The following is a 25,346-nucleotide window of genomic DNA, read 5'->3' as shown; positions in this document are numbered from 1 at the left end:
GCTCCTGTCCCTCCTTGTCGCCTTGTTCGCCGTCCTCCTATCATGATTGACAAGGATGGCACCGCCGTCATCATCCAAAGCTGCTGTCCAAGTCTCGCGCAGGCGCAGTTCTCTCTGCCTCTATCGCGGGCCGAGCATAAAAACAGCTTACCTCGCGAGCGCCGGTGATGTACCTGCGCAGGCGCGAGATCATGGTTGGCGCTGTGCATGACAGCAGCGTCATCCTCGTAACCGACCATGATCTCGCGCCTGCGCAGATACATCACTGGCGCTCGCGAGGTAAACTGTTTTTCTGCTCGGCCCGCGATAGGGGTAGAGAGAACTGCGCCTGCGCGAGACTTGGACAGCAGCGTGGGATAATGATGGGTGTGCCATCCTTGTCAATCGTGACAGGACGGCAAACAAGGTAACAAGGAGGGACAGGAGCCGAAATGGAGTCCGCCCATCTGGCCAACACAGCTCATTAGCATACAACTCGGTGGGATTTAATAAAGTTCTTTTTGGGGTCTGCAAGAGGGGTCAGCAACAAGGTGCACCTTCATAGAATGCAGCCCAGGAGCTGCAGAAGGTGACACTTTTGGTTTAATAGTAAAAAAAACTGGTGACAGGTTCCCTTTAACCTCACTCACCCCTGGGGAAGGGGTATCAGATCAGGAATGCTCAGGAGCAGGGCCAGGAAGGAGACTCAGGCATCCCCACCTTTAGGCTATGTGTCCACGGGAGAATGTAGCTGCGGATTTTTCTACATCAAAATCCGCAGCTTTCCCGCAAAATCCGCACCTTTTCAAAGGTGTGGATTTGCCGCGGATTTTGGTGCGGATTTTTTTTCCCCAATTTTAAAGCCAAAATCCGGATGAAAATCCGCAACAATAATTGACATGTTGCAGATTTTTCCGGATCAAAATCCGCACGAAATCCGCTGCGGAAAAATCCGCAGCGTGGGCACAGCATTTCCAAAATGCCATAGAAATGGCTGGGAAGTGCCTGAGCTGCAGATTTTCGGGAAATCCGCAGCTTTTCCGCAAGAAATCCGCGGCAAAATCAACATTGGCCGGAGAGCAATTCGGGATTTGTCGGATGGCATCCGGACCAAAAATATGGTGGTGTGACCCTGGCTTTACTCAAGAATCATGGACAGAGTCAGTGCTGGGTGCTTCCATAAGTAACTATATCACAACTGCAGTCTAGGAACCTCAGAAACACACAGCAGGTGCTGCACAACGACCTGAGGAGGAAGTAATAGAAGGAAACATCACTATTTATGTAGGGAAACTATCCGGGGCAGACAGAAGCCATCAGGTAAGTTCTCACACTTTTGTGGGTTTTTCTGCAATAGAAAAAAATGCAGGATATCCACAGCGGTAAATAAAACCGGATTTCATTACGGAAAATGTATGGACTTTCCGCATATGTCACCCTTTGCATTGGAAAGAGTGAGACACGTGAGGACATCCAAGGAATACTTAGCTTCTTGGATGGGGCCAAAGTGGTCCCCCTGCAGCTTTAGACCCCGCTATATGTTCACCCCTGCTTTACGAGTTCTATCAATGCCCATCGAGTACTGTATACATGTGCGTCTAGTAGGCGGACTCACAATGGGCCAGTTGTCTATCCCCCCTTTTGTTAGGCAAGCATAGGATCTGATTATCCAGAGGTCAAGTGTCCCACAGATACACCCGAAGCCCGGCCAGCCCTATACATACATACACATACATTATATATATACACACATACATACATAGATATATACACACACACACACATATATACACAATATATGTGCAGCATTCATACATTATGTAGATTACAGAGCGCTCAGGAATGTAGCTGGAATTCTCGAGTGGGAATTTATTGTGAACGAGCCGACTGTATATGAATCCAAAGGGGGTGCCCAAATCATGGCACTGTGCTATTCGTAGACAGAAAACCCAAAACATGCTGCTGGGGGTAAGGCAGAACCCCTGACTGCAGCGCTACCAGAACTACAGAAATGACAGGTGCGAGCAGCCACACCGGATGTAATGGGTGTGGGAGCCAAAACCCAGCGAGTTCCACCCATCCGTATAACTGGTACCAGTACACTCACCACTACAATATATCCAATAACAGCACGTCAAAGTAAAAAACACACACACATATATACATACATACTGCATACACACAGTACAGACCAAATGTTTGGACACACCTCATTCAAAAGAGTTTTCTTTTTTTTCATGAAAATAAATTGGTCTGTACTGTATATTATATATTACATACACACACACACATTTATATATGCACACACACGTGTATTTCAATAAATTAGAATGGCACCAAAATGTATTTAATTAATTCAATACATAAAGTGAAACACATATATTATTATATTATATAGAGTCATTACACACAGAGGGATCTATTCCTATATATTATAGTCATTACACACAGCAGGATCTATTCCTATATGTTATATAGAGTCATTACACACAGAGGGATCTATTTCAAGTGTTTATTTCTGTTAATGTTGATGATTATGGCTTACAGCCAATGAAAACCCAAAGGTCATTATCTCAGATAATTAGAATATTATATAAGACAAACTGAAAAAAATAATTTAAACTCAGAAATGTTGGCGCCTACTGAAAAGTCTGTACAGTAAATGCCTCAATACTTGGTCGGGGCTCCTTTTGCATGAATTACTGCATTATTATTATTATTATTATTATCATCAATGCGGCGTGGCATGGAGGCGATCAGCCTGTGGCACTGCTGAGGTGTTATGGAAGCTCAGGTTGCTTTGATAGCAGCCTTCAGCTCGTCTGCATTGTTGGGTCTGGTGTCTCTCATCTTCCTCTTGACAATACCCCACAGATTCTCTATGGGGTTTAGGTCAGGCGAGTTTGCTGGCCAATCATGCACAGTGATACTGCAGTTATTAAACCAGGTATTGGTACTTTTGGCAGTGTGGACAGGGGCCAAGTCCTGATGGAAAATGAAATTTCCTTCTCCAAACAGCCTGTCGGCAGAGGGAAGCATGAAGTGCTCTAATATTTCCTGGTAGATGGCTGCGCTGACTTTGGTCTTGATAACACACAGTGGAGCTACACCAGCAGATGACATGGCTCCCCAAACCATCACTGGTTGTGGAAACTTCACACTAGACCTCCAGCAGCTTGGATTGTGGCCTCTCCACTCTTCCTCCAGACTCTGGGACCGCGATTTCCAAATGAAATGCAAAATTTACTTTCATCTGAAAACAACACCTTGGACCACTGAGCAACAGTCCAGTTATTTTCCTCCTTGGCCCAGGTAAGACGCTTCTGGCGTTGTTTAGTGGTCATGAATGGCTTGACACAAGGAATGTGACACTTGTAGCCCATGTCCTGGATACGTTTGTGTGTGGTGGCTCTTGAAGCAATGACTTCAGCAGCGTCCACTCCTTGTGAATCTCCCCAAGATTTTTGAATGGTCTTTTCTTAACAATCCAATCAAGGCTGGGGTTATCCCAGTTGCTTGTGCCCCTTTTTCTACCACATTTTTTTCTTCCACTCAACTTTCCATTAATACGCTTGAATACAGAACTCTGAACAGCAGCTTATTTAGCAATGACCTTTTGTGGCTTACCCTCCTTGTGGAGTATGTCAATGACTGCCTTCTGGACATCTGTCAAGTCAGCAGTCTTTTCCATCATTGTGTAGCCTACTGAACCAGACTAAGGGACCATTTTAAACACTTAGGAAGCCTTTTCAGGCGTTTTGTGTTCATTCTAATTTTTCGAGATAATGACTTCTGGGTTTTCATTGGCTGTAAGCCATAATCATCAACATTAACAGAAATAAACACGGGACATAGATCCCTCTGTGTGTAATGACTCTATAATATATGCGTTTCATTTTCATTTGAATTACTGAAATAAATTAACTTTTTGATGATATTCAAATTTATTGAGATGCACTTGTACCAGTGAGTCCAAGGTCATGAAGGGGTTAAAGTAGGGGACAATGCTATGCATGTGTAGTTCCAGGATGGATGATGACAGCGTCCCACCATGGACTTGGCCACTCTGGAGCTCAACACCTTCATTAGGCATCCTCACTCCACACAGCACATTGTTTGCCCACGTCATTCTAACACGATGTTGCATGGCTTGTCACAGTCACCGGCCTGATTCACAAGTGAAGAATTTCCTCCATTGTTCTGCCGGGAAATACCAAACAAGAAAAAGTGTTTTCCAGCTACCAAGGCTCCGCTTACCACCAAACACGACGACACAAACAAAAGAACGATCAACTGCAATAATCTGACTGAACCGGCCAAACCAAGAGGGAACGGCTAATGACAACGTAGTCATAATGAGAGGACACAAGACTATTTCAGGCACCGAGCTATAAACACTCATTAGGGATAATAGGGCTGCCAATAAAAGGTTTTGTGTCAGATACCTGGGCGGGACACTGTCCAGAACGGCAGGAATTACAGATAGTGAATACTACAAAGATGCCTACATCAGGTCACACCTACAGGAGCTATCAAGTCATGTACATGAGGTAGTCGCATAATCTAGTTGGCCTGCCTGTCATTTTTTGCGAAAGCCATGTGACAATCCAAGAATGGCACCATCAGAGGTCGTCACTCAGGACCAGTCCTTTTCATGAACTGCTAAATCACTGAAAATGGCCAAAAAGCAGCTAGGACCTAAATGCATTATTGATGGTCTAAGGTCCTGGTACACAATCTGTAGAGTCTTTATGGAAGTTGTTTGGACTTCCAGTCTTAATGTACTTATCAGAAGGGAAACCATAGCACAATACCCATTAAGCCATCAAGTCATGTACATGTCCAGTCTTCGTGTACTTGTCATCAGAAGGGAAACCATACCACAGTACCCAGTGAGCGATCAAGTCATGTCCATGAGGTGGTCACATCATCTAAACAGCCTGTCCATCATTTTTTTAGAAAGCCGTGTGACAACTATTATGGCTACAAGAACAGCACCATCAGAGGTCATCACTCAGGACTAGTCCTACACACGTAGGGCTAAATCACTGAAAATGGCCAAGAACCAGCCCGGACCTGAAGGCATGATTGATGGCCCAAGGCCCTGGTACACAATTTGTAGCCCCCCCAACTAACGCTTCTGAAGTGTTTATGGAAGTCGTTGGGACCTCCGGTCTTTATGTATTTGTCATCAGAAGGGAAACCATAGCACAATTCCCAGTGAGATGTAATGGTTGCGCTAAGTCCTCATTCTAAAAGGCTAATATAATTTGGGTAATAGATGAAGGGTCCTTTACATCCCCCCTAATTAGTCCCTAACTGAATACCAGACAGAACAAGTGTACAGTTCACTTCAGTGCAGGATACCCGGGCGTATAATGCATTGTGTTACATTGAGGTGGCAGATGTATATAGAAACACAGCAAGCTGGTGCCAAGCATGTGGTGAGTGTATCAGGGCTCCATAAATAGAGAATATTAACACACAGAAGACTCAACACTTGGCACCGGGACAGATTTCTGCAAAATGAATGAGTAATTGATGAGGGTGTTTTTGTGGGTGTCATATTGTGCTGGAGATTTGTGAAAGCTTCCAGGGATGATGGCTCAAAGTAAGGGGCAGGACATCATGAAGATGCCCTGTGTACAGGCAACAGGTTATATAGTGCTTTGAAAAAGTCATTATACCTTCCGAACTTATCCACATTTTTTTCATTGCCCACCTACCCCCCCAAACGTAAATGCATTTTATTGGGATGTTATGTGATACACCAACAAGTAGCAAGTATTTGTGACCGGTAAAGTAAATAATACATGGTTTACTAAATATAAAGCTGAAAATTGTCATGTGCATTTGTATTCAGCCCCCCTGAGTCAATACTTTGTAGAATAACTTTCACTGCAATTACTGCAAGTCTTTGGGTCCTTCTCTACCAGCTTTGCACATCTAGAAGATGAAGTTTTTACCCATTCTTCTTTGCGTACTAGCTCTACCTCCGTGAGATTGGATGGAGACGTCTGTGAGCAGCAGTTTTCACGTCTTGTCACAGATTCTCAATAGGATTTAGGTCTATACTGTGACTGGGCCATTCACACATAAGAAGAATATGCTCCAATCTAAACCATCCATTGTAGCTCTGGCAGATGTTTAGGGTCGTTATCCAGCTGGATGGTGAACCTACGCCTCAGTCTCACGTCCTTTGCTGCCTCTAACAGTTTTTCCTCCAGGATTGCCCTGTATTTAGCTCCATCATCATCCCATCAACTCTGACCAGCTTCTCTGTCATTGCTGAAGAAAAGCCTCCCCACAGCATGATGCTGCCCCCACCATATTTGATGATGGGGATGGTGTTTTTATGGTGAAGTGCAGTGTGTGATATCGCAACACAGTGTTTTGAATTCAGCCCAAAAAGTTCTACTTTGATCACTTCTGACCAGAGCACCTTCTTCCACATCCTCACTATGTCCACTACATTGGTTTTTGAACACTGCAATTGGGACTTTTATGTTTTGCTTTCAAAAATGGCTTTCTTCTAGCAACTCATCCATAAAGGCCAGAGCTGTAGGGTCTACCCCCCAGCTGTGGATTTCTGGAGCTCCTCCAGTGACCATGGGCTTCTTGGCTGCTTCTCTAATTAGTGCTCTCCTTGCTTCGGATGCCATATGCCTTCTATTTTTGGGAGATGGATTGAACAGTGCTCCATGAGATGTTCAGAAGCTTAACCCTTTTTTTTTTTTTTAATTACCTAACCCTGCTTTACTCTTTTCTGCAACTTTATCCATGACATGTCTGGTGTGTTCCTGTCTCTAGGAGTTTTGCACAAAACTCACCGAGTGTCATGGAGGCATCAGACACTATTCACATTATAGATTCTGACACTTCACACTATAGTATCTCTGATGCTTCTAAGCTACACAGGCAGGCACGAGCCTCCACCAGCTGTGGGCTCATTCATGATCAGGCTAGCAAGAGTTAAACTTTTGCAACCCTGCTTGTTACTTCTTGGATCACATATTGTTGGAAGCCTATCACATTGGCTCCTTTCTTATTTAAGTTGGGAGAATCATTGCTTTGTTGGTCTGTGTGCTGAGGTGTCCCAGTCCTACTAGTGATTGTATTGCTTTGTGGTTGGAGTTGTTGTGGCGTTCTCCCATTGTCTTGTTGTTTCCTTCCTGCTCTTATTGTCTTATACCTCTGTCTGATTTTGCTGAGTGATAGAGTTTTGGTTTCCCCTGTTTGTCTATTTTTTTTGCCTTACTCACTTCTGCCTCGGTCCTCCCCTGAGGTAGGGTGTAATAGATCACGGCTAGTCAGGAGCAGGGCCAGGGCAGCGGCTCAGACATCCTCACCTTCAGAGGTACCTCTGTGAGCAGGGAACTAGAGGCTCCTAGCCTGAGGGCCAATCTAGAAGCCCCTGTCTCCTACTTCCTCCGTAATCACTGTGACCGTTCCTTGGTTTTGATGATGCTGTATGATCCCTAATGTTCTCAAACAAACCTCCGAGGCCTCCACAGAACAGCTGTAGTTATACTGAGAATACATTACACACAGGTGAATTCAGTTTATTAATTAGGTAACTTCTGGAGACAATTAGTGACTCAAGATTTTATTTTGGAGTATCAAACTACAGGGAACTGAATAGAAATGAACATCACAATTTTCAGATTTATATTTTTAAGATATTTAGAAAACCATGTACCTTACTACTTCGTGTTGGTGTATCACTCAAAATCTTAATAAAATACATAAGTTTGTGAGTGTTTAGCGTGAACAAATATGGAAAAATTCATGGGGTAGGAATACTTTTTCAAGGTAATATGTATATCAGATATGAGGTCAAGGATGCCCAGAAGTGTGAAGCAACAATGCCAGCATATTCTGTATAAATATAATGTACACAAAACAATATACAGGGTGGTCCAAACGTAGGTGGACAGGATGTGTAATAGGGTTATCAAACATGGTGTAAAGTGAAACTGACTTAGTTGCCCTTAGCAACCAATCAGATGCCACCTTTCATTTTCCAAAGAGTCTGGGAAGAATGAAAAGTGGAATCTGATTGGTTGCTAAGGGCAACTGAGTCAGTTTCACTTTACACCATGTTTGTGAACCTAATATATATTATATTATATTAATATATATATATATATATATATATATATATATATATATATATATATATATATATATATATATATATATATATATATATATATATATATATATATATATACTCTGTCCACCTACTTTTGGACCACCCTGTATAATAGTCACATAAACATATAAACAGTCATCATTAAAATCCTTTTGCGAATACTCCCTGAATGCTGGGTGGTATAGTTCATTTACACCTAAAGAACTGTATATCCACTAGCACGTGGTGAAAATATACTATATACACTTGTGTGTATATATTGGTATGAAGATTAAAGACAGACTTTCCCGGGAGAGCTATGGGCAGTAAAAGTGCACAATCAATACCTCAAGATGGTGACGGGAGCCTCTGTTCCCCAGCACGGACATATTTTAAGAAAAGTGGATGGTGTGCGGGGCATGTGACTTCCTTATGACTACATCCCCATACGGATCGCAGCTGTGTACAGCAGGAAAATGGACAAAAGGTTAAAAAAGAGCAACCACATAGACCATGTCCTAACAAACAATAGGACACGTGGAGGCTGGTGAATGGAAAAAGTCACCAAGCTCGTCGGAGGAGGAAGCCTACAGGGTGAAGCAAGTATACAGCAATATGAGGGCTCGTGTCTAACGGGGCAAAGCTGGGATCAAGGTTGGGCAGCAATAAGCAATTTCAAGTGTATAATTTTAAAATGGAAACCTAAATAAAAGACGACCCGCCACTTCCCATGAATATGCAGGTTTTTTTACCCAATGTAAATGCCGCTGTTCTCCAGAATCCGGCGTTGTCTCTCTTTGGTTTCTGGGCCTTTCCTTTCCCGAGATATGGCCCTCTCTTCACAGTATATAAGTCTAGCCTTGTTAGTCAAGTGAGATCTCCCATTGATTATAGTTGAAAGCCACTCCCACTTGACTAAATAGACTACAATTAAATACTGCAAAGAAGGGGTCATAACTCAGGAGTGGAGAGGCACAGGGAAAAAAGAAAAGCAACGCTGGATTCAGGAGAACAGCATTTACTGCAGGTATAAAAATAATACAAATATTGGCCCTCTTTAAATGAGCTAAATGCAGTGATAAAAACTATCCTCCTGAATGAACAGAACTCCGTGTGAAGCCCTTCTTATACACACAGTGCCATTTTCTCAAGAACTACAAAGAACGATTTTATTTTTTGCTTCCTAGGAAACTGTAGTTTTCTGTGTCGGTCAATATCTGGGTATAGAGCACGCTCTGTGCTATATCAGAGGCCGTCTATCTTTATATGCTACTTGTGGACTGCATACCGCAGACAGCCATTTTATTTCTAGAGCCAAAACTTACACGAGGTATCATTTCACAGTGAACTGCTGACCCTACCGAGGCTGCACATGTCAGTACGCCTCGTCATGTACAAGATGTCAGTCCATAGCTCACAGATCTTATATAGCTACATGAAGGTTTAGGAGAAAAATAGGTTAAACAGGAAGCAAAAAAATACCACCTCCAAATCAGCACCTTGGGGGCCACTACCATCTCCAAATCAGCACCAAAGAGGCAACTACCACCTCCAAATCAGCACCAAAGAGGCAACTACCACCTCCAAATCAGCACCAAAGAGGCAACTACCACCTCCAAATCAGCACCAAAGAGGCAACTACCACCTCCAAATCAGCACCAAAGAGGCCACTACCACCTCCAAATCAGCCCCAAAGAGGCCACAACCACCTCCAAATCAGCCCCAAAGAGGCCACAACCACCTCCAAATCAGCCCCAAAGAGGCCACAACCACCTCCAAATCAGCCCCAAAGAGGCCACAACCACCTCCAAATCAGCCCCAAAGAGGCCACAACCACCTCCAAATCAGCCCCAAAGAGGCCACTACCACCTCCAAATCAGCCCCAAAGAGGCCACTACCACCTCCAAATCAGCCCCAAAGAGGCCACTACCACCTCCAAATCAGCCCCAAAGAGGCCACTACCACCTCCAAATCAGCCCCAAAGAGGCCACTACCACCTCCAAATCAGCCCCAAAGAGACCACTACCACCTCCAAATCAGCCCCAAAGAGGCCACTACCACCTCCAAATCAGCCCCAAAGAGGCCACTACCACCTCCAAATCAGCCCCAAAGAGGCCACTACCACCTCCAAATCAGCCCCAAAGAGGCCACTACCACCTCCAAATCAGCCCCAAAGAGGCCACTACCACCTCCAAATCAGCCCCAAAGAGGCCACTATCACCTCCAAATCAGCCCCAAAGAGGCCACTACCACCTCCAAATCAGCCCCAAAGAGGCCACTATCACCTCCAAATCAGCACCAAGGGGGCCACTACCACCTCCAAATCAGCACCAAGGGGGCCACGACCACCTCCAAATCAGCACCAAAGAGGCCCCAACCACCTCCAAATCAGCACCAAAGAGGCCCCAACCACCTCCAAATCAGCCCCAAAGAGGCCCCAACCACCTCCAAATCAGCCCCAAAGAGGCCACAACCACCTCCAAATCAGCCCCAAAGAGGCCACTACCACCTCCAAATCAGCCCCAAAGAGGCCACTACCACCTCCAAATCAGCCCCAAAGAGGCCACTACCACCTCCAAATCAGCCCCAAAGAGGCCACTACCACCTCCAAATCAGCCCCAAAGAGGCCACTACCACCTCCAAATCAGCCCCAAAGAGGCCACTACCACCTCCAAATCAGCCCCAAAGAGGCCACTACCACCTCCAAATCAGCCCCAAAGAGACCACTACCACCTCCAAATCAGCCCCAAAGAGACCACTACCACCTCCAAATCAGCTCCAAAGAGACCACTACCACCTCCAAATCAGCCCCAAGGAGGACACTACCACCTCCAAATCAGCCCCAAGGAGGACACTACCACCTCCAAATCAGCCCCAAGGAGGCCATTACCACCTCCAAATCAGCCCCAAGGAGGCCATTACCACCTCCAAATCAGCCCCAAAGAGGCCACTACCACCTCCAAATCAGCACTAAAGAGGCCACTACCACCTCCAAATCAGCCCCAAGGAGGACACTACCACCTCCAAATCAGCCCCAAGGAGGCCATTACCACCTCCAAATCAGCCCCAAAGAGGCCACTACCACCTCCAAATCAGCACTAAAGAGGCCACTACCACCTCCAAATCAGCACTAAGGCCGGGGCCACATGGGGACTAATATGATCCTCGCATGACACTCTGCTCACGCTGGCAGCACAGCAGGAGCAGAGTGTCATGCGAGTGTCACTGCTACTGAGGTCCGAACTTGCGATCGGACCTCAGCTGCGGGGGACGGGCCGGCACTGAGGAGGAGAGGGAGGGATTTATGTCCCTCTCTCTTCCGTAGCCGGCTATTGCCATTCTAGTTCTACACTCACAGTACACCGGTGTACCGCGAGTGCAGTGCGATCTTTCTCTCGCCCCATAGACTTGAATGGGTGCGAGAGAAATAGTCTCGCATTACAGTCGCAGCATGCTGCAATTGTTCTCTTGGTCCGGTTAGGGCTGAGAAAATATTCGCTCATGGGTGCTGCGACATAGGCTAATATTGGTCCAAGTGGAATGCGATGTTTCATCGCATTCCACTCGGTTTGATTTTCGTGCCGTGTGGCTTAGGCCTAAAGGGGCCACTACCACCTCCAAATCAGCACTAAGGGGGCCACTACCACCTCCAAATCAGAACTAAGGAGGCCACCACCACCTCCATATCAGCACCAAGGAGGCCACTACCACCTCCAAATCAGCACCAAGGAGGCCACTACCACCTCCAAATCAGCACCAAGGAGGCCACTACCACCTCCAAATCAGCACCAAAGAGGCCACTACCACCTCCAAATCAGCACCAAAGAGGCCACTACCACCTCCAAATCAGCACCAAGGAGGCCACTACCACCTCCAAATCAGCACCAAGGAGGCCACTACCACCTCCAAATCAGAACCAAGGAGGCCACTACCACCTCCCCACCTCCAAATCAGCACCAAGGAGGCCACTACCACCTCCAAATCAGCACCAAGGAGGCCACTACCACCTCCAAATCAGCACCAAGGAGGCCACTACCACCTCCAAATCAGCACTAAGGAGGCCACTACCACCTCCAAATCAGCACTAAGGAGGCCACTACCACCTCCAAATCAGCACCAAGGAGGCCACTACCACCTCCAAATCAGCACCAAAGAGGCCACTACCACCTCCAAATCAGCACTAAGGAGGCCACTACCACCTCCAAATCAGCACCAAGGAGGCCACTACCACCTCCAAATCAGCACCAAAGAGGCCACTACCACCTCCAAATCAGCACTAAGGAGGCCACTACCACCTCCAAATCAGCACCAAAGAGGCCACTACCACCTCCAAATCAGCACTAAGGAGGCCACTACCACCTCCAAATCAGCTTCACTTGCTTTTTACTCTTAATTTACACCTCTATTTGATATGTGTTCATCTAAATTTTTTTCGATGGTCATTGTGGTGGAGTTGTGTTAATGAATACCACAGGACAAAAAGGAAAAAGTGAATTAAAATAATAAATGCAGGTGATTGAGGCCCAAAAACATTTTTTACCTTTCAAAGCCATTCACTGATTTACGTTCACATCTCCCACACCCCCCAAAAAAAAGTTAACCCCCCCCTCCCCCTCACATTTTCACCCAACCAGGCTATTACTGCCAACAAAAAGGATGTACAGAAAACTAACCCTCTCTGTCTTTGTCGAGGACATTTTTGAAACCAAGCCCAAGAGGACGTCTCTCCATGTCTGACATGAAGGGAGGGCAATTAGTTTGCAACAGTAACTAAAATTAATGGGAAGGATTAAGGGATCATCAGGTTTTTTTTCACAGCCGCCCAGTTGCCCCAGGATCATTTTTGCTGGCTGTAAAGGTTTAGCTCGGCCAAACGGCTATATTAAAAACCTGAAGTCGTCGCGTCTATAAAAAGCTGCCATTAATAGCCCTGGAGAATATCTGAAGGTGCACAGACCTCAAAATAATCTGCCTGTCGCAGGAACAGCCATGTCGGGGGGCTGAACTGATGGACATGAGGAGGCTGCATCCTCACCCATTCATTACGAAACACTGAGGTAGAGGCGTTTCTTGTCTCAGATCTGTCACTGTGAGATAGTGAGCAAGTTATAACCCCCATTTAAATGACTCAGATAGGGTGGAGAGGGCTGATAACAGAGAATAGCAGTTGCATTTATATATTTCTACTAGTGATGATCGGGCACTACCATGCTCGGGTGCTCGGTACTCGTAACTAGTGATGATCGAGCACTACCATGCTCGGTACTCGTAACTAGTGATGAGTGAGCACTACCATGCTCGGTATTCGTAACTAGTGATGAGTGAGCACTACCATGTTTGATACTCGTAACTAGTGATGATCGGGCACTACCATGCTCGGGTGCTCGGTACTCGTAACTAGTGATGAGTGAGCACTACCATGCTCGGTACTCGTAACTAGTGATGATCGAGCACTACCATGCTCGGTACTTGTAACTAGTGATGATCGGGCACTACCATGCTCGGGTGCTCGGTACTCGTAACTAGTGATGAGCGAGCACTACCATGCTCGGTACTCGTAACTAGTGATGAGCGAGCACTACCATGCTCGGTACTCGTAACTAGTGATGATCGAGCACTACCATGCTCGGTACTCGTAACTAGTGATGATCGAGCACTACCATGCTCGGTACTCGTAACTAGTGATGATCGAGCACTACCATGCTCGGTACTCGTAACTAGTGATGATCAAGCACTACCATGCTCGGTACTCGTAACTAGTGATGATCGAGCACTACCATGCTCGGTACTCGTAACTAGTGATGATCGAGCACTACCATGCTCGGTACTCGTAACTAGTGATGAGCGAGCACTACCATGCTCGGTATTCGTAACTAGTGATAAGCGAGCACTACCATGCTCGGTACTCGTAACTAGTGTGTCCTAGTAAGCATCAAGGAATCTAAGAAAGAAACAACCTGTATAATAGAATACCAATGAGGAGCAAAAAAAAAAAAAAAAAAAAAAAAATGCATATAAAAGTGTATTTGTAGATATCATACGCATGTACAACCCTGATGCAAGTTTCGTGTGCGCTTCCTCAGGGGGATAACCCTCCAGAGGAAGCTCAGGCGAAACGTGCATCGGCGTTGTACATGTACTTTTTATGGTATTGGCATTGGTGGGTTATAAATCCTCTATATGTAGGAATTTACTTTTTTATTGACAGCCTATCCATAGTAAAGGCTTTGAATATCTGATCAGTGGAGGCATGACACCCAGCACCCCCACCAGTCAGCTGTTACCAGCAGATGGAAGTTCTCGGATGTTGTTGGTACTCAGCAGCTCCGTTATTTCTATAGCGGCCACAGCCGAGTACTGCAGATTCACCTTCTATTAAATTAGGGGATGGATCTGCAGTACCCGGCTGCGGCCACAATAGTTTTAATAGTTAATAGTTTTAGTTCTGATCGGTGCTTGTAGCAGGTGATCGGCAGGGGACCTCCACTGATCAGATACGGATAGGCCACCAAGAACAAGCAGTAGCCAAACTCTTATATTTAATCTCATCCACATGCTGTGCTTTTTGAGTGTGCATTCTTCATGCCAATTTGTGCTACAAAAACACAGCTTTTGGTTTGGATTGTACCCATTCATTTCAACTGGGACCCTAAATCCGTAGGTTAAACCGCTGGCCTGGTATTGATAGGTGGTGGTTTTTGGCACCCTAGATCTCATCTAGCCAGTCTCAATAATGGACACCAGCAAACCAGAAGGTGAAGCAAAGGGTTAGGCTGCTTTCACACCTCCGGTTTTTCCTGTGCGGCACAATCCGGCACTTTGCAGGAAAAACGCAAACGGTTTTTTTAGCTGCCGGTTGCATTTTTCCTGCATAGACTTTAATTAGTGCCGTATTGTGCCGCATGGGCTTGCGTTCCGTCCGGGTTTTGCCGCATGCGGCAGATTTTGCCAATGCGGCGGCTGGATGGAACGTTGCCTGGCACAGATTTTTGTGCGGCAAAAAAAAAAAAACGCATCGCGCCGCATCCGGCCAATGCGGCGCTTTTTTCAATGCATGCCTATGGACGCCGCATGCGGCGCGATGAGGCAAAAACCGCACTGGCCGCCGCATGCGGTTTTTGCCACTGCGCATGCTCAGTAGCATGCCGCAAGCGGCAAAAACCGGACGGGCCGCATTTAAAAAACGTATGCAAAGGATGCGGCTTTTTCACCGCATCCGTTGCATAGGTTTTAGAGCCGGACTGGCCGGCTCTGCACCTACCGGATGTGTGAAAGCAGCCTTAGTCCAGCTCCGTCGGTCCAGCTCTCTGCACCGTAATGATCTGCAGAGCATCGATGAGTCAAAGTGCTAGGGATAGAAAACACGAGTCCCAGCCCATCACATGACAAGCCCTGATACTGTGCAGGATGTGCCGTCACACCCTTCTTATAGACACTCTGCCCACCAGGACCACTCAATGATCAATCCTGTGCATCTGGATTATATTTCGACTTATTATTGGTATGTGACCATATAGTAACCCTAAATTGACTGGAAAGACTGCACTATACCAGGGTTATTAATAGGGGAGGTGAACTCTTATCTGCGTATATTCACCGCCATTGATAAGCAACAACTAAAGTGAAGTAACCCTTTTATTGCCTTCTAGTCAGTAACCACATCACTGAAAGCTGACCCCTGACCCCAGAACGGCCTGTATGATCATAGGGTTTACATCGTGGCAGCAATGATCAAACACAAAGATGGACAGAGGTGATCACCAGTAGAGAAGGTAGAATGAAGAAGTATTAATTAGTATTAAGAATGGACGCAGCTAAACTATTCATGAGGGTCCATGTACATGGCTGGACTACGGATCCATGCTGGACGGAGCAGAAATGTAGTGGTCAAAGACTGGTAAGGGCCTATACGCCCTGTATGGTGGTCAAGAGTGTCTATAGCTCTGTTATATGGGCCCATAACTGCATGTGCCTGGAGAGATAGGGGGATAGATAGATAGGGGGATAGATAGATAGGGGGATAGATAGATAGGGGGATAGATAGATAGGGGGATAGATAGATAGGGGGATAGATAGATAGGGGGATAGATAGATAGGGGGATAGATAGATAGGGGGATAGATAGATAGGGGGATAGATAGATAGAGGGATAGATAGATAGGGGGATTGATAGATAGGGGGATTGATAGATAGATAGATAGATAGGGGGATAGATAGATAGATAGATAGATAGGGGGATAGATAGATAGATAGATAGATAGATAGATAGATAGATAGGGGGATAGATAGATAGATAGATAGGGGGATAGATAGATAGATAGATAGGGGGATAGATAGATAGATAGATAGGGGGATAGATAGATAGGGGGATAGATAGATAGGGGGATAGATAGATAGGGGGATAGATAGATAGATAGGGGGATAGATAGATAGATAGATAGATAGGGGGATAGATAGATAGATAGATAGGGGGATAGATAGATAGGGGGATAGATAGATAGGGGGATAGATAGATAGGGGGATAGATAGATAGGGGGATAGATAGATAGGGGGATAGATAGATAGATAGGGGGATAGATAGATAGATAGATAGATAGGGGGATAGATAGATAGATAGATAGATAGATAGGGGGATAGATAGATAGATAGATAGATAGGGGGATAGATAGATAGATAGATAGATAGGGGGATAGATAGATAGATAGATAGATAGATAGATAGGGGGATAGATAGATAGATAGATAGATAGGGGGATAGATAGATAGATAGATAGGGGGATAGATAGATAGATAGATAGGGGGATAGATAGATAGGGGGATAGATAGATAGGGGGATAGATAGATAGGGGGATAGATAGATAGGGGGATAGATAGATAGGGGGATAGATAGATAGGGGGATAGATAGATAGATAGATAGGGGGATAGATAGATAGATAGATAGGGGGATAGATAGATAGATAGATAGGGGGATAGATAGATAGGGGGATAGATAGATAGATAGGGGGATAGATAGATAGATAGATAGATAGGGGGATAGATAGATAGATAGATAGATAGGGGGATAGATAGATAGATAGATAGATAGGGGGATAGATAGATAGATAGATAGGGGGATAGATAGATAGATAGATAGATAGATAGGGGGATAGATAGATAGATAGATAGGGGGATAGATAGATAGGGGGATAGATAGATAGGGGGATAGATAGATAGATAGATAGGGGGATAGATAGATAGGGGGATAGATAGATAGGGGGATAGATAGATAGGGGGATAGATAGATAGGGGGATAGATAGATAGATAGATAGATAGATAGGGGGATAGATAGATAGATAGATAGATAGGGGGATAGATAGATAGATAGATAGATAGATAGGGGGATAGATAGATAGGGGGATAGATAGATAGATAGGGGGATAGATAGATAGATAGATAGGGGGATAGATAGATAGGGGGATAGATAGATAGGGGGATAGATAGATAGGGGGATAGATAGATAGGGGGATAGATAGATAGGGGGATAGATAGATAGGGGGATAGATAGATAGGGGGATAGATAGATAGGGGGATAGATAGATAGGGGGATAGATAGATAGGGGGATAGATAGATAGGGGGATAGATAGATAGGGGGATAGATAGGGGGATAGATAGGGGGATAGATAGGGGGATAGATAGGGGGATAGATAGGGGGATAGATAGGGGGATAGATAGGGGGATAGATAGGGGGATAGATAGGGGGATAGATAGGGGGATAGATAGGGGGATAGATAGGGGGATAGATAGGGGGATAGATAGGGGGATAGATAGGGGGATAGATGCTCTCATCGCTTCCTGGACTTCAGCTCAATGGAGGATCTGTGGGTAACATGATAAGAAAGAGGGGCAGACGAAAGAGGGGCAGACGAAAGAGGGGCAGACGAAAGAGGGGCAGACGAAAGAGGGGCAGACGAAAGAGGGGCAGACGAAAGAGGGGCAGACGAAAGAGGGGCAGACGAAAGAGGGGCAGACGAAAGAGGGGCAGACGAAAGAGGGGCAGACGAAAGAGGGGCAGACGAAAGAGGGGCAGACGAAAGAGGGGCAGACGAAAGAGGGGCAGACGAAAGAGGGGCAGAGAATGGATAGAGGACAGGCAGAGGATGAAGAGAGGACAGGCAGAGGATGAAGAGAGGACAGACAGAGGATGAAGAGAGGACAGACAGAGGATGAAGAGAGGACAGACAGAGGATGAAGAGAGGACAGACAGAGGATGAAGAGAGGACAGACAGAGGATGAAGAGAGGACAGACAGAGGATGAAGAGAGGACAGACAGAGGATGAAGAGAGGACAGACAGAGGATGAAGAGAGGACAGACAGAGGATGAAGAGAGGACAGACAGAGGATGAAGAGAGGACAGACAGAGGATGAAGAGAGGACAGATGGGCACAGGAGAGTTGGGCACAAGAGAGATGGGCAGAAAATGAATTGAGAATAGACAGAGGATGGATAGATAGATAGAGGACCGATAGAGGACCGATAGAGGACAGATAGAGGACCGATAGAGGACAGATAGAGGACCGATAGAGGACAGATAGAGGACCGATAGAGGACAGATAGAGGACAGATAGAGGACAGATGGGCAGATGATAGATAGGCAGAAAATGAATAGAGAATGGATAGAGGATGGTTAGAGAGATAGACAGAGGATACATAGAGGATAGATGGGCAGAAGATAGATAGATAGATAGATAGATAGATAGATAGATAGATAGATAGATACTGTCTGAAGCCATGGCTCTGGTATGGAGTGGCATTTTTCCCCTCCTGGATTAGTAGCAGTAGTACATTCCCTTTAGGGCCAAATATGAAGCAGATCTGAAATGACTGATCTGTAAAATCCCAATATATTATACCAGATAATTCAGCTCTGCAGCCTGTATCAGGAAAGTCTGTGCTTCTGATGGGTTCGGTGACGTAGATCTTTCCCACAATCTGTCCTATGTCCCTTACATCCCCAACCACTGCAGCGACACAGGCCGCAGTAAACAAGCGGACATTTCCAAGCCAGCAATTATGGTGTGTACATCAGCAGATCGTCATGTCGGGTTTTCTGCCCTGTAAGATATACCTCAGCAAAACATGGGGAAAAAAAGGAAAACAATTGGGGAATTAAAGGCTTTACCCTGCCTTGTTCAGTTTCAGATTGTGAATGCCGTTTAATCCCTGTGCTGACGAGAGGACTGGAGAGGACTGTATCCACCGCTCTGATGTCCTGCAAAATCCCCTCTGGTATCAGAGCTACATCTATTAATAAATGAGCCGCAGACAAAAGAGCGTGAAGAGCGTGCGCCTCACTGCCGAAGAGGGGGAAGGACCCGGGGGGCAGAGATACCCCAGAAAGGGCAAGTGAGGGGACCCAGGAAATCGCACATCTCTCCAGATAATATTTATATATTCATCACTCACTGTGATATCCATATAATACATACAGGGATCAGATTTATGTGAAATAGACACTAGACCTCATCTGTCTAATATCAATCTCATATTTTCTCTTATCTAAGGGTCTTATCTTTTCAATAGATCAGGGCGGCACGGTGGCTCAGTGGTTAGCACTGCAGTCTTGGGGGGAAAACGCAGAAAAACGCAGGAAAGAACTGACATGTCCATTTTTTTTTTTAACTCAAAAACGCAGGTAAAAAAAACAATGTGTGTGGACAGCAAAAATGAAAACTCATAGACTTTGCTGGGGAAGCAAAGTCCTGCAGTTTTGAGGCCAAAAACGCACCCGAAAAACGCGCAAAAACGCCGCGAAAAACGCACTGTGCGCACATAGCCTTGCAGCGCTGGGATCCTGGGTTCACATCCCACCAAGGACACCATCTGCAAGGAGTTTGTATGTTCTCCCCTCGTTAGCGTGGGTTTCCTCCCACACTCCAAAGACATACAGATAGGGACTCTAGATTGAGCCCTAATGGGGACAGTGTTGACAATGTATGTAAAGTGCTGTGGAATTAACGCTATATAAATGAATAAAATTATATATATATATATATATATATATATATATATATATATATATATATATATATATATTATATATATATATATATATATATATATATATATATACACACACACACACACACATATATACACTAGATAGATGGTTAGTTGTATATGACATATACCATAGATACATAGAAATACTGGATGCCTACTATACGTCACATGCAACTAACTAAGTCTGATACTGATACCAGAAGCTCATATCCATCTCCAGATAAATATCTGCACTGACGTCACACAACTATCCATCTATGTCTTCTATCTATCTCTCTCTATCCTATCATACCTATCTATACATCTATTTCTCATTTATCTATGTATCCTTATATCAATTATCTTTCTATCCATTTATCCATCTTTTATCCATTCCTCGTTTATCTATATATCTTTAATCTTTCCATCTATCCATCCTTCTATTTATCCATCCATCTATCCAGCTTTTTTATCTGTCCATCCATCCCTCATTTATCTATCTTTAATCTATTTCTTGTTTATCTATCTTTAATCTTTATATCTATCCATCTATCTTTCTATCTATCCATACATCCTTCTATCCATCCATCTTTATCTATCCATCCATTTCTCATTTATATATATTTTATCTTTCTCACTTATCTATCTTTCTATCCATCCATCTTTTTATCTATCCATCCAACCATTTCTCTATCTTTTATCTATTTTTTATCTATCTATCCATCCACCTATCCATCTTTTTATCTATCCATCCATCCATTTATCCATCCAGCCATTTATCTATCCATCCATCCATCTATCTTATTATCCAATTCTTTTTCATTTATCTATCATCTTTCCATCATCCATTTCTCTTACCTAGCCATCCATTTCTCTTTCATCCTTCATCTTTGTACCCAACCATATTTCTATCTATCCATCAATCTTTCTATCAACCATCTTTCCATCAATCCATCTTTCTATCTATCCATCCATCATTAATCTCTTTTACCCATTTCTTTTTCGTTTATCTACCATCTTTCTATCAGCCATCTCTCTTATCTATCCATTTCTCTTTCATCCTTCTATTTCATCTATATCTTTTTATCTAGCTCTGCATTTCTTTTTATCTATCCCTCCATTTCTCGGGCTAGCTAATATCTGTCCCGTCTATTTATCAATCTATTTGATATCTTTCCTGTATTTATGGGCTCTAGATGCAGCCAGATGGGTCCATGAGCCAATTTGACTTCTCTAATGGATTTTTTCCTCCACTGAGGCCTACACAGGATAAGTGGCCGCACATAAATATCCAGCCATGACTGATATGTGTCAGCCCATTACTGGGTGTGAACAATAGTCATAGTCCTGACCCAGGAACGTCATGGAGGCACTTTACACTAATTAGTAGAGCTGTGACAGATGTAGCAGAGCTGTCATCCCGCTCTGCGGGGCCCTCCTGTGTGTATATACACAGCTCTGCTACATCTGAGGTAAGTATACGCACTGCAGATACAAGGACGGTCGTTGTGCCGTTCTCCTATTTGACCTTACCAAATAAACCGGTGCGAAAATGAATCTTACAAGAGAAGAGACCATGTCTGTATATAAAGTGGCGTCCATTGTACACGATTTATTACCGCACACACCGTATAGCAGGACGCCAGCACTGGGTAGGATACTGAATAATCAGACAATACGACATATTTACCATGCAGAACACACAGCGGCTAAAAGCCACATCCTGTATGAGCCGAACAAGCATCCTATTTACTACACATCCAGAATGGCCCCGCCATATATACACCGAGCACACAGAAAATGGCAGCAAAGCCCGAGACGAGAGGAAAAAGGAATCTCATGTTTTCTGATGAAAGACCACAGGCTGGGAAACGTAGGGCGATATTAGCGGTCATATGGTGGATGCAGGGCTGTCCTACCACTAATAGTGTACCGCATTGTCATTAGGGCCTAGTGCACCAGATTCAGCCTCCATGACAGACACAAGCCTGCGCACATATGACACCCATGTAGCAGAGCTGAGTCGCTGCTTATCATACTAGACTAGGTGCACCTGCAGTCCTATGTAACACCACCCAGCTCTGCTACATCCACGTATTTGGCACACAGGTTAAATAAGGAAATATTAAGATACCCATGATCCATCCTAAGCTGCCACTTCTTCTCAGATAAGACACAGATGTCACGGTGCAGATAAGAGGCCGAGGAGGGGGGAGAACACGACAGCCCCAAATTCTGCATTGGGAACAAGGTGTCAGCTATATATGAAGGAGGGGAAATGCTCACTAAGGCGCCCATCATTCTGGTATAATGCCACGTCAGTAGGAATGGTGCCCACGGGCACAATGGACAATAGGAAAGCAAAAAATGGCATGTCAGTAGGAATGGTGCCCACCGGAACAATGGAATATAGGAGAGCAAAAAACTGCATGCCAGTAGGAATGGTGACCACCAGCACAATGGACTAAAGGAAAGAAAAATGGCACGTCAGTAGGAATGGTGACCACCGGCACAATGGACTATAGGAAAGAGAAAATGGCACGTCAGTAGGAATGGTGCCCACCGGCACAATGGACTAAAGGAAAGAAAAATGGCACGTCAATAGGAATGGTGCCCACCGGCACAATGGAGTATAGGAAAGAGAAAATGGCACGTCAGTAGGAATGGTGACCACCGGCACAATGGACTATAGGAAAGAGAAAATGGCATGTCAGTAGGAATGGTGCCCACCGGCACAATGGAATATAGGAAAGAGAAAATGGCATGTCAGTAGGAATGGTGCCCACCGGCACAATGGAATATAGGAAAGAGAAAATGGCACGTCAGTAGGAATGGTGACCACCGGCACAATGGAGTATAGGAAAGAGAAAATGGCACGTCAGTAGGAATGGTGCCCACCGGCACAATGGACTATAGGAAAGAAAAATGGCACGTCAGTAGGAATGGTGCCCACCGGCACAATGGAATATAGGAAAGAGAAAATGGCATGTCAGTAGGAATGGTGCCCACCGGCACAATGGAATATAGGAAAGAGAAAATGGGATGTCAGTAGGAATGGTGACCACCGGCACAATGGACTATAGGAAAGAAAAATGGCACGTCAGTAGGAATGGTGCCCACTGGTACAATGGACTATAGGAAGGGAAAATGGCATGTCAGTAGGAATGGTGCCCACAGGTACAATGGGCTATAGGAAGGGAAAAATGGCACGTCAGTAGGAATGGTGCCCACTGGTACAATGGACTATAGGAAGGGAAAATGGCATGTCAGTAGGAATGGTGCCCATTGGTACAATTGGCTATAGGAAGGGGAAAATGGCACGTCAGTAGGAATGGTGCCCACTGGTACAATGGACTATAGGAAAGAAAAGGGCACATCAGTAGGAATGGTGCCCATTGGTTTAATGGACTATAGGAAGGGGAAAATGGCACGTCAGTAGGAATGGTGCCCACTGGTACAATGGACTATAGGAAAGGAAAATATGGCACATCAGTAGGAATGGTGAACACCAGCACAATGGACTATAATAGGAAGGGGAAAATAGCACGTCAGTAGGAATCGTACCCATTGGTACACTGGGCTATAGGAAAGAGAAAATGTCACGTCAGTAGAAATGGTGCCTATCAGCACAATGGACTATAGGAAAGAGAATACACGAGCATTTAAGGGTTAAAGATGGCCCCAGATGAAGCAGATTGGACCCGTACTGGCCATACACAGACAGATCATACAATATAATGGGGGATCCCATGGGAACAAAGCAGAAGGGGGCTGTAGCTGCTGTTACCTGGTGGTGGTTGTAGTTGTTCCTCTGCTGGAGGAAGGCTGCAGCCTGGTGGTGCTGGGGGTTCATCTGGGGGCTCACAGGGGACCTCCTGCTCTGCTGCTGGGAGATGCTGATCTGAGCCGAGAAGGGGCTGCTGAATCCGGGCACGTTCATGCCGGGGCACGGGTTGGCAGACACCGGGGAGAAGCTGTGGAAGAAGGCCGGGTTGATGGAGGAGGGGATGCCAGGGTAGAAGCTGTCCGGCTCCGGGCTGTGCAGGGCGTTCAGGTTGTGCCCAGCAGGGTGGGGCGCAGATGGCGGCTGCTGGGGGAGCTGGGATGCTGGAGCCGGTGGAGGGGAGGAGGTCTGCACAGACCAGGGGGTACCAAACCCGGGCAGGGAGGGAGACGAGCCGGGTCCTCCGGGGCTCTGCGTGCCGGCCAGGTCCGGGGATCCGGGGAAGGGGCTGCCCAGCAGGGTGGTGCCCCCGCTCAGTAGGTGCCCACCCTGTCCGTCCATCTGCAGCTTGTTCTTGCCTGGCAGCTGATGGGCGCCCAGAGATGGAGGCGATCCTGGCACATGGGTGTCCTCCTCTGCAGAGCAGGAGCTGGAGGAGGACGAGGAGGACGGGGAGGCTGGCAGCAGCTTGTCAGGAGCCTCCACACCCAGATCCTCCGCTTTGGGAGATCCCTGGCGATGATTAACCTCCCCAGGCTTCTTCAGCTCCTCCCTGAACGCCGCGGAGCTCTCCTGGGGGCTGAAGTCCTTCCTCTTGTGCCCCAGCTGCAGGGCCGGCGGGGACCCCTGCTGATGCCCCCCGCTCTTGCTGTGCTTGCCAGGGGCGCAGCTCACCCCCAGCAGCAGCTCATCCTGCATCACCTGCGGGTAACCGGGCAAGAACAGGGCGCTGCCGGCCGCCGACGGGAACTGCGGGCTGCTCCTGAACGCGCCCCCTCCGAACAAGCCGGCGCCCCCTCCGCTGCCGGCCCCGCTCCCGGCCGTCTGCAGTAACCCGAACCCGTAATCCCCCATCACACGGCTGTGCACGGCGCTAAGAATAGACAGACGGCAGCGGACAGTGTTACTACAGGCAGCGTCTGCTACAGAGGGCACAGAAGAGCCGGCATGGAGGAGCCGGCCGTGCGGGGGCTTATGTCACTGTGCTCAGGACTGGGGGCACATGTAGCACGGCGCTGCCCTGGCTCCCGTACCTCCCCCCTCCTCTCCTGCTTATGCCGGCTCACCGACTGCAGAGCTGCATTATAAAGGCAGGAAGAGACGTCAGTGTGACGGCCTCATTACTATGTACAGGGACATCCTGCTCCACTGACACTTCACTGTGCTGGGGGCTGGGCGAGGAGGGAGGCTTACCGGGACCCCCGCATGTCACACCTGCAGGACCCCCAGTGTGTGCGCACAGGGAGGAAGGGCCAGCAGGGAAGGGGTTA

General features: G+C 46.2%; 1 protein-coding gene across 4 annotated transcripts in view; it reads right to left on the bottom strand.

Moving 5' to 3' along the window:
* The window catches only part of CPEB2 (cytoplasmic polyadenylation element binding protein 2), a 156,267-nt gene extending 131,137 nt beyond the window's left edge, over positions 1-25,130 (bottom strand). For all 4 annotated transcript variants that reach the window (XM_075346894.1, XM_075346896.1, XM_075346895.1 and 1 more), the window contains exon 1: positions 23,920-25,130. In XM_075346894.1, the coding sequence (XP_075203009.1) occupies positions 23,920-24,930 (1,011 nt within the window). In that variant the 5' untranslated portion in view covers positions 24,931-25,130. The remainder of the gene's footprint in view (positions 1-23,919) is intronic.
* Positions 25,131-25,346: the final 216 nt, after the last annotated feature.

The sequence above is a fragment of the Anomaloglossus baeobatrachus genome, chromosome 1, assembly GCF_048569485.1.
Source record: "Anomaloglossus baeobatrachus isolate aAnoBae1 chromosome 1, aAnoBae1.hap1, whole genome shotgun sequence".
Lineage (NCBI taxonomy): Eukaryota > Metazoa > Chordata > Amphibia > Anura > Aromobatidae > Anomaloglossus > Anomaloglossus baeobatrachus.
Note: the sequence above shows the minus strand (reverse complement) of the source record. Positions and strands in the feature narration are given on the sequence as shown.